The 10,724-nt window shown below is 37.3% G+C and overlaps 2 protein-coding genes across 2 annotated transcripts; one reads left to right on the forward strand and one right to left on the reverse strand.

Annotated features, from left to right (window-relative positions):
• Positions 1–1,428: 1,428 nt before the first annotated feature.
• Positions 1,429–7,226, forward strand: LOC122018524 (aspartic proteinase oryzasin-1-like). Its single transcript, XM_042575859.1, has 13 exons — positions 1,429–1,997; positions 2,079–2,139; positions 3,239–3,333; positions 3,519–3,631; positions 4,741–4,909; positions 4,997–5,036; positions 5,143–5,207; positions 5,797–5,910; positions 5,993–6,057; positions 6,160–6,316; positions 6,387–6,506; positions 6,742–6,824; positions 6,909–7,226. Exons 1-13 carry the CDS (start codon positions 1,593–1,595, stop codon positions 6,991–6,993), a joined length of 1,572 nt encoding a protein of 523 aa, XP_042431793.1. The 5' UTR covers positions 1,429–1,592; the 3' UTR covers positions 6,994–7,226.
• Positions 7,227–7,261: 35 nt separating this feature from the next.
• On the reverse strand, positions 7,262–10,490 carry LOC122018526 (receptor-like serine/threonine-protein kinase At1g78530). The gene is made up of 5 exons (XM_042575860.1): positions 10,263–10,490; positions 9,842–10,180; positions 9,523–9,777; positions 9,294–9,427; positions 7,262–7,567 (listed from the first exon to the last, which is right to left on the reverse strand). The coding sequence occupies exons 1-5, from the start codon at positions 10,396–10,398 to the stop codon at positions 7,370–7,372; spliced, it is 1,062 nt and encodes a 353-aa protein (XP_042431794.1). The 5' UTR covers positions 10,399–10,490; the 3' UTR covers positions 7,262–7,369.
• Positions 10,491–10,724: the final 234 nt, after the last annotated feature.

The raw sequence follows: 10,724 nt of genomic DNA on the forward strand, positions 1-10,724 counted from the left end.
TAAAGATATACATAAGGGTTAAGTGTCTCTGGGTCCGCCCGGACTTTGCCCGACCGGGTGTTCACAGAAAACTTGTATGTTCGTTCGATTTTCGTTCGGTTGATCGTATATTAAAGATATACATAAGATTAAGTTTCTCTAGGTCAGTCCGAGGTTTGATCGGTCGAGTGTTCACAGAGAACTTGCATGTTCATTCATCCTTCGTCCGACCGATCATATATTAAAGATATACATAAGGTTAAGTATCTCTGGGCTCACTCGGGCTTTACTCGACCGGGTGTTCACAGAGAATTTATATGTTCGTTCAGCCTTTGTCCGACTGATCGTATATTAAAAATATACATAAGGTTAAATATCTCTAGATCCGCTCGGACTTTGCCCGACCGGGTGTTCACAGAGAACTTGTATATTCGTTCGGCCTTCGTTCGACCGATCGTATATTAAAGATATGTCGAAGTTAAGTATTTCTGGACCCGCACGAGCTTTTCCCGGTTGGATATTCACATAGAACTTGTATGTTCATTAGACCTTCGTCCGACCGATTGTATATTAAAGATATACATAAGGTTAAGTATCTCTGAGTCCGCCTGGACTTTGCCCGACCGGGTATTCATTCGGCCTTCGTTCGACCGATCGTATATTAAATATATGGTTGAAGTTAAGTATCTCTGGACCTGCATGGGCTTTTCCCGGTTGGATATTCGCATAGAACTTGTATGTTCGTTCGATTTTCGTCCGACCGATCGTATATTAAAGATATACACAAGGTTAAGTATCTTTGAGTCCGCTTGGACTTTTCTGGCCGGGTATTCACAGAGAATTTGTATGTTCATTCGACCTTTGTCTGACCGATCGTATATTAAAGATATATATGAGGTTAAGTATCTCTGAACCTGTTTGGATTTTACTCGGATGAATGTTCATAGAGAACTGTCCGATCGTTAACTAATCGAGCATCCTACCTTTTTTATTTTTAGAGAACAATCCTAAAATTTTTATATTCAACTAAGTTCACACCCGATTTTTTTTACCCACGTTTTGTTGTAGAGTTATACGGACAAGATCTAAGAATTTTAAAGTTAGCCGATCAATACACCATTACCCGTATGGGGGGAGCTATACGATCCTCATGTCAATCAATGAACCTCGCGACTATTTAGCTGCTCAAGACAAGATGATAAAAATGCATTTATCTCGTAGATTCCAAGCAATTGAATTACTCGTATTTTTTAGAAATCTTCGGGGCAGTTTCCCCTTCTTCAGAAATTATGAAAATCTGTCCTGCGAGATTGGATACCGACGAAGTGATGGGACGCATTTCAATTAATTTCCCACCTTCCACCTCTTCTCCCTGGCAATGTATCAAAAGCAGATGCTTTGCAATTATTCCGGCCCCATTCTTCCTGGTTTATAGTCGCTCCTGTCCATTCCATCATTGTTCGTGATACAAAACTCGAAAATGCGTTAGATAGGAGCAATTTGGCGTCTTCTCTCGTCCCTTCTCCCTTCTTATTTCCTCTGCTTTTGTTCGGCTGGTCTCTCATACCAGTTCTTGGCTGTAAAAAAAATCACTTTTTGGGGCATCTTGCACGATGAGGTTGGCCAGAATTCTCCCGGCATGCTTTCTCGTCGCCATTTTGGCCACCGTCACGCTTCCGACCTCGGCGGACGGCCTTTTCAGGATCAGATTGACCAAGAGGCCGCTGGACCGGACCGACCGGCTCGCCGCCCGTCTCTCTCGTGGCGCTGAGGGGGTCGGTGCTCTGGAAACTCGTACGTACGACCGTCTGCGAGGGAGTCTCGGGCTCAAGCACGGGCCGGATGGTCCGGACGGGCCTGTGGGGCCTGACAGTGGCAACATTGTCTCCCTCAAGAACTACATGAACGCTCAGTACTTTGGCGAGATCGGCATCGGCTCTCCGTCGCAGAACTTTACGGTGATCTTTGACACAGGGAGCTCCAATTTGTGGGTGCCTTCTGCCAAGTGCTATTTCTCAGTGAGCCATCAACTTCCTAGTCTTTGTAATGCTCACTTGTTAACGTAGGAGGAGGAAATGATTTTGATTTTGGTTGAACAGGTTGCCTGCTATTTCCATCCCAAATACAAGTCAAGCCAATCTAGCACCTATCGGAAGGATGGTTAGTCCCTGTTTAGCGTTTCTTTCATTTTTCTGGTTAGTTTTGCAAGAAACTGCAAGTACTCTTTGTAAAATGTCAGTAACTACTTGAATGATAACAGGTTGCTACTCAATTCACTTTAAACCAGTCTTCTAAGCCCAAACACTTCATCATGATGGTTTCTGGCAGAAATCTGAAAACCCAGTGAAGCACCTTTTTTTATTTTTTGCGCGTTTTATCTCATACTCCTGATCTGAAGTTTGGCTTAAGTGAATGACTAATTAACTTAGTATTCTTAATTTAGCAAAAAAAAATTAGTGTTTAAGTTGTAACTTCTTGCGAATTTTGTCATCTTATAGACTGTTTGCTAATTTTGTCATCTTACAGAAAAACTTATTTGTAATTTTATCTCTCCTTTTGATATTTTTTGAAAATGGGACACCCTTAAACGATAATGAAAATAAGGGGTGTCCTTTTGATTTTTGCCTAAAATGTATCTAACCTATGGAATGTTTTTTTTATAAGTAATATGGTTCGCTAAATATTTTAAAGATTGGTTAGGAAAGAATATATATATATATATATATATATAGACTTCTAATATCTCTTCAAAATGCCTCTTGTAGTTTTACTATTATCGGGTTACCCTCAGACTTTCATAAGTATTATCGAAATGAATACTAACAATCGGGTGGGGGCAAAACAACAAAAGAACTACAAGGGCATTTTGACAATCCTTGTGAAAGTGTGAGAAATAAAATGACAATAATGAAATGAGGCTATTTTCAGAAGTAATAAAAATCATAGGGTAAGATAAAATTTTCTCAAAGAGTAGAGCTAAGTTTTCCTTTTGTAGGAACATTTTATTTTATTTTTCTATATGATAATCAAGTTATATCCTGACTTTAGTAGTGCATCATCTACATTGTACGATAATGAAGATGATGTCATTTCTTGAGGTCTGTATTAGAGTTATGATAATATTAATTTATTCCATCCATTACCCATTTTTTGGATGCTTAGTAGATAGCTTTCCTTCTCCTCCTCCTCCTCCTCATTATTTTTCTTTTTTCTTTCAGTTAACACCTAAACCAATTATTTAAAATCTTTTTTTTTCCAGGGAAGTCTGCAAGTATTCACTATGGTAGTGGATCAATATCAGGTTTCTTTAGTCAAGATCATGTCACAGTTGGTGACATTGTCATCATGGATCAGGTCTATAGTGATTAAAATTTCAATCTTGAGTTGTTATGCATTTTCTAGTAAATTTCCAATTTTGGTCTGACTGATATGTCCTCAATAATCAGATTGGTGCATAGATTCCAATCTGATCTGTTTCCATCTTCTAAAATTACAAACTCCTGCATAGAAACTGAGAATGCTGTTCTTTGCTCTTTCAGGCATTTATTGAAGCCACTAAAGAGCCGAGCACAACCTTTTTGATGGCAAAATTTGATGGAATACTAGGGCTTGGATTCCAAGAAATCTCAGTTGACAATGCAGCGCCTTTATGGTATTCATGGCATACTTAACCATGCTTTGATTATTGAGGATGGTCAAGTTTTTCTTTTGACATATTCCTTTACTTATTTCTTTCTTAACAAGTCACTCTGAAGGTTTTTCTTATGCTTTATTTATTGCTTAACAGTTGTGTTTTCTCAATCAGCTTAAGATTCTAAGATAAGTAGTATCCCATATTGTTCTGTTGGCTTTTCATATTTCTCCCTGTTGGTTTGATCTTTCCCAACTTAACTTCTACCAAGGTTATCTGGAAGGACATAAACTTTTATCCATCTTTAACTCAGAACCATGTCAATGATGTGTCAAGCTTGGTCCTTTACCCGGCTTGCATGTGGGGGTTGTGATAGTCACAGTTTTTTCAAGGGAATTGATACATATTTCACTTAAAATGCAAGTAAACAACACAAAAGGATATAGTACATGAAGTTTCATAAACATAATAGCACACGTATTACTTGAATAACAATAAAGTGAGAACAAGCTCCCAAGTGGCACAAGAATTCCAACTCTACTAGCAAATGTCTTAGATTAGCAATAGTAGTGCAATTAGAATCTCCAGCTGTAGTAGCTCTAGTAACAGCAATGCTTAGAGACCACTAGTGCAAGACCTCAGAAACAATTATAAAATATTGGCAAATGTTGCACTAAAACAAAATTAGTCATGCATTTAAAAGCAAAAGATTTTATTTTTGACCTTATTGCCCATTTGTTTCAGATACATTTGTTCATCAATAAGATTTTAATTGGTAGATGACCAAAGAAATTCTCTTATATCATTTTCGTCTACTACACTCACGTACCTAGAGAAGGCACAATTCCAAACCATAAATCTTTCTACAAAATTGAACATTAAAATACTTCAACACAAAGTTGTTATTGTTATTGTTTTCTTGTATCAAATACCAGTTTAGGTGAATGGGCAACTTGTGTATTATGACTTTTGCTTTCATGTGAACAAGAAGATGATGTCTACCAATACATTTAACACTAATCCAATGTTTGTGAAGGTTTCTTGAGTGTCACATACCTGGCCTTATGAATCACGTGCCCAGAAAATGACCAGCTAATTTTCATAAATAAACTTCAATTATGCTTTAACAGGTATAACATAGTCAATCAAAGTCTTGTAAAAGAGCCAATTTTCTCGTTCTGGTTCAACCGTGATGCAACTGAAGGAGTGGGAGGTGAAGTTGTTTTTGGAGGGACTGACCGACGGCATTACAAAGGCGAACACGCATATGTTCCTATAACTCAGAAGGGGTATTGGCAGGTTGATTCCATTTCTTTTTTAGCAAACAAATTCAGGATATAAGATTCTATCCTTTATTTAAATCCTGAATTTCAAAGTCTTTTGCAGTTTGACATGGAAGATGTCCTTCTTGGTGGTCAAACAACTGGTTGGTCATAAAGTTCTATACACTCTGTTTGTTTATTTACTTATATAGTATAGATGTGTCTATTTTTATGCCCTTTGGTTTTTTTTTTTGGATCTATTTGGGTCAGGATTCTGTTCTGGAGGTTGTTCTGCAATTGTTGATTCTGGTACTTCACTGATTGCTGGTCCAACAGTAAGTTTGTAAAGAAACCCTTTTAACAATTTCATACAAAATTTCTTGGTATCACATGTGAAATGATGTACCTTTACGAGGGTATGGCAGCCAAGTGTCTTGACTCCTGTTTTAATGCATTTGCAAATTTGACATTCATATGCCAATATTTGTTTCAATCCTGAAAAGCACTATTTCTCATGGTACTTCATATTTTGGATTTCAAAACCCCTGGATTTCAATCATGACTGTTAATCTAGAAGTTAGAAAAAGGTAGAATACATTTTACTGTCAGGTTGGCACCACTTTAGAACAAACCTTTCAGATTAGGATCCAAACATTATGCAGAAAAGGTACCAATTATTATCTTACTAGAAAATGAAATAGTTGGTTCACATAACTGAGTAAATCCATTTATTATTTGTTTATCTGAAGGTAGAGAAGCTGCAAACCTTTTTGTTTTAGTTGGCTCTCAATGCACTTGTAGTACATGAGTTCAACTTAGTTTGTGTTGGTCTTTCCTTTCTCAATTTGAAAGTCATAATCCTTTTAATATTTAGTTTTTAAATTGGTGCAGTAGTTAACATTCCCTTTAACAATTTCTCTGCAGACTGTTATTACACAAATTAACCAGAAAATTGGAGCTGATGGCGTTGTTAACCAACAGTGCAAAACAGTAGTTACACAATATGGTGAAAAGATTATGGATTTGTTGGTGAACAAGGTTCTTAAATTACCCTTCATGATTAAATCTTTAAATAATTATCAATAAATGCTGAAGAGTGAAGCCATGGTTTGTGTTATAGGAACAACCAGCAAAGATTTGTTCACAGATTGGTCTCTGTGCTTTTGATGGAAGTCAAGGGGTTAGGTCAGCAATTAGCCAAATGTTATCTGACTTTCATAATATGCTCTGACTAATTTGTTCTCATGTTGTTACTTATAAAAAATTCACTAATTTTTCTTTCATTAGTTTGCAAATCAAGAGCGTCGTTGACAAGAGAGTTGAGAAATTAGTTACTTCTTCTAGAGACAATATGTGTGCCTATTGTGAAATGGCAGTCATATGGATGCAAAATCAGCTCAAACTGAACCAGTCACTGGAGCAGATGTTGGACTATCTCAATGAGGTGAAGTTGCACATCACAATTCCTTATCTAGCTTCTTTGTTGTTGTTATAACTTTCAGAATTGGTTTCAGTTATGCGAGCGAATACCTAATCCAATGGGAGAATCAGCTGTTGACTGTGACAGTCTGTCCTCCATGCCTGTTATTTCATTCAACATCGGTGGAAGGAGTTTTGACCTCAAACCTGAACAGGTACATAATGTTCATGACCATTATCTTTTTATGCAATGATTTCGAAATCCTATAAATATAGTTCCTGCAATTAATTCAAAAATATTTCCACATCTTTCATTCAAAATTGTAGGAGATTTGTAAGATTGCAAATTGGATGATAACCAACTTTCTTGTTGTACACAATAGCCCCTGTGGCCTTTAGCATGTCCTTGATTTTCTCTTCTTATTCTCTCAAAATTCTCTCTTGTTGCAGTATATCCTTGAAGTTTCAACTGGAGATTCTAAGCAATGTATCAGTGGATTTCAGGCGATTGATGTATCTCAAGGTCCACTTTGGTACGCCACCGTTCCTATGATACCATGCGATACTAATGCTACACTGCAGCTCCTCTCTTCTAATGTAGCTTCCCATGACTGCAGGATACTTGGTGATATCTTCATGGGAGTGTATCATACTGTGTTCGATTACGGAAAACTCCAAATTGGATTTGCAGAAGCAGCTTGAGGGTAGTTTACAGACTTTCCATATATCTGCCACTAGATCATAGATATTTAAGTATGACTTTCTGCCCATCTGCGTAAGTTAGCTGGTTTGAATGTATATAGGTGTGTTTCCATTTATCTTGCTTATTGTAATATCACAGCACGCCAGTCTATGCCACCTTGCATGAATTTGGTGAGAGCTATGCTATTATTATGGATATTTTGTTCTTGAGGAATTAATGAACTAATAACTAAGAGAATGGTCTAATTAATGATACAATGCTGATACTATTGCTCATACTTCTGCATACTTAACCAAAATATATCATCACATATATTTATCAAGATTTAAAAAAAAGTACAAAATGCATAATGTTTTCCTTAGTCTCAAAGTTTAGCTAATTGTTGAGTGATTTGGAACGTGATTTCTCAAGCATTTTAAGAACTTTGATCATGGTGGGTCTCTTTGAAGGGTCTGCTTCTAGGCATTGATTTGCAATGTGAAAGACTGCCTTGGCTTCTTCAACGGAGAAGTTGCTCCCAAGGCTACTGTCCACTGCGTGCTCTTCTCTTTGGTCTTGAACAACATCTCTAACCTATTGCCACCATTGCTCATACGTTAAAGTAATAAAAAAAGAAATGAGGTAATGTCGAAGGTCATTCAAACACAAAAATCAACTGTGATATTAAACTTATTGAGAAGTAAAATAAATTTAGTGTGCAGTTTTTTAGGAGAGTTGGCATCAAAGAGTTAAACTATACAAGAGTCAAAGTGATGAGTGAAATTCTTTAGGGGAGAATGAAGATGTAACTCACGTTGGATGCAACAATGATACAGAGAGGCAAACAAGATGAGAGGTGAGCAATTGGTTTAAAATCGAATTCATCTAACAGATTTAATTAAAAATCAAATAAATTGAAATATTTTTGAATTAACTGAACCGATTGAACTTTTAAAAGAAATTAAGTCAACTATAAAACATCGATTAATTTAATTTTTATTCGAATTAATTGAGTTTCTAAAGAAAATTAATGAAAGCAAGAGAAATTTGGAGTCCAAAAGAGAACATGAGTTAGTCGTGCCATCTCGATCATGTCCCATGTTCCAACACCTGACATGGTCATGACGTGATTCAATTCGACTCAACTAAAAAAAATTTATTTATTCCGTTTAATAGAATTAGAAATTTAAAAATCAAAATCAAATTATCCGAAATCATCGATATTTTTAAAAAATGAATTTTTGAAATAATTAAACGGATTAGGTTTAACCGAATCTCCCTAGATATGATATAGAAAAATATTGAAATTATAATATTTCTCTTTCATCTCTTTTCAAGATTGTGTCCACTATATAGGCCGTGAGTCCTGTCAAAATAAGTAAAATCCCCTTGTGAAGTAAAGGACGAGGATTGAGAGCAAGGCTCTTTCTTTATTTATAAGGCTTAAAAGGTAACGACACTTTTAAGAAGGCCACTAAGAGCATTCGTATCAGTTTCTTTATTACTATATCTAAAATTTAAGATAAATGACCCACTTTATTAAATTTAGATAATCACTTTTCACTACACACTACATCAAATATCCTAAAATTTATATCATCTTTAATTTTTTATTATTTTCTTTTCTTTCTTCTATTTTTTATTATTATATTTATGGAATGAATTGAAGGAGAGAGATTGAGTGGAAGGAGAGAGATTAAAAAAAATATTATTTTATTTTTAGGGTAGAGGTTTCATTCCCTAAATTTAGAGAATTACTATTCATCAAATCTAAATTAAGGAATGAATAGGGTAACTGATGCAGAAGATTTTTAGTTAACCTATCCAAAATTTAAGGTAAAATTTTTTAATAGGGTAATTATTGTGGATGTTCTAACACCATTAATTCTAAGCATTGGAATTTTTTTTTAAAAAAAAATCATATAAAGAATATAAGAGGTTAAAAAGATTTCTCCTCCAAATGGTTGAGAAGGAAATTTAAAACTTCAAAGATGGGGTTTAAACTTGTGTCTGATTATTGTATAAGGAGGGTGTTAGCCATTGCAAACGGGAGAAATGACAAAGGACTTGAAGAAAGTAAGATGGTGGAGAAGAAGAACCTTCATTTGTTACAACACCCTTTGAATTTTTTTTATAATGATTTTTAGATTCTAAATTTGACTATGTTAAACAGCTGATTTATTGAAAACTTAGTATAAAAAATATGCGCGTGCTTTTCTTGGAGAAATGGAAGGCCTTTCAAGGATTCAAAGGTTTCCTTTGGAAAATCTACCGAAAAACATTGGTAAGTGTAAGTAAAAGATAACGAGGAAGAATTTACCCAGGTGACCAACTTCGTGCCTTCCTCTACGAATGATTCATCTGAGGGTCTTTTCCCTGTGAGCAGCTCAAGCAACACCACGCCAAAGCTATAAACATCCCCTTTCGTCGATGCTCTTCCCGTATCGAAATATTCTGAGCAAACAACGACGGCTCATCAGAGCAGTTCGACCTTCAAAAATGTTTTTGTGCCAGGATAACAAATTCCCAATTGAACTAAACCAAAGTACCAGGAGCGAGATACCCAAACGTCCCAGCAACGACCGTGGACACGTGAGTCTGATCCGCATGCATCAGCGTCGCCAGTCCGAAGTCCGAAACCCTGGCCTCCATGTTTTGGTCGAGCAGTATGTTGCTCGACTTGATGTCTCTGTGAATTATGTGAGGCAGGCAATCGTGGTGCAGGTACGATAGGCCTCTTGCAGCGCCGACAGCAATTCTGTGCCTCGTGGCCCAGTCAAGAGGACTCTGTTTGCTCAATTTGCCTGCAATCGCCACAGTTAAACTAACTCCATCAGACAGATCGAGCAAATCACATGAATTAATTACCGTGGAGAAAAGAGTCCAAGTTTCCGTTGGGCATCAGCTCGTATATGAGTAGATTAAACTGCGGCGCAATGTAGTATCCGTGGAGACAGACGATGTTCCTGTGCTTGATGTCTCCCATGGCGTCCAGCTCCCTTTCGAATCCGCTGTCGATGTCTTTGCTCCCCTTGTTTAGCCTCTTCACCGCGAAGGCGGTGTTCTCGTCGACGGTCAGACGGTAGACGGTACCGAAGCCACCGGAACCTATGATGTCCTTGTTCGACAGCTTCATCGTCTTCTTCATGAAAGCTTTTGAGCTCAGAGACTGTGTCGCAGGGGACCTGAAGATCACCATTCTTCCGCCTGTTACAGAATTTTGCTACGTTATTGAGCTCCACGCAAGGCTCCATGGCTAGTAATAGTGACATATATATTGTTTACTAACTCGAGAGAGTGTCGTCGATGATGGTACGCTTGCGCGCCCATCGTTTGTAGAGGAGAAAAGAGATGGTGATCTTCGACATCACGAATGCGAGACAGCAGATGGTAATGTAGAGTGCAATGATAGGAGAGGAAGCCATGGCCCGAGGACGAAGCTAGCAATAGGCTGGAACCTGACGATGGTGCGATAAGAACAAGGAGAAGGGGGAATTATTTTGGAGATGCATGGCACTATGGCAGTTGCTACCAAGCAATTAATTGGTGGAGGTACAAAAGTGCATTGACAAGCCTGTTGAATCATGTGAAGGCTGAACTAATTTCTTGCCACTGTTTACGTGGTGATCTCCAGAGGTGTGATCCGTGATCGGTGTGGAACAATTTGGAATATACTCAATCAAACTTCATAGGCGCTGGTTTCTTATCGATCGAGTCAGCATTAGGCTATAGAAAGCAGAGATATTCATAG

This window comes from Zingiber officinale, chromosome 9A (genome assembly GCF_018446385.1).
Source record: "Zingiber officinale cultivar Zhangliang chromosome 9A, Zo_v1.1, whole genome shotgun sequence".
Classification (NCBI taxonomy): domain Eukaryota; kingdom Viridiplantae; phylum Streptophyta; class Magnoliopsida; order Zingiberales; family Zingiberaceae; genus Zingiber; species Zingiber officinale.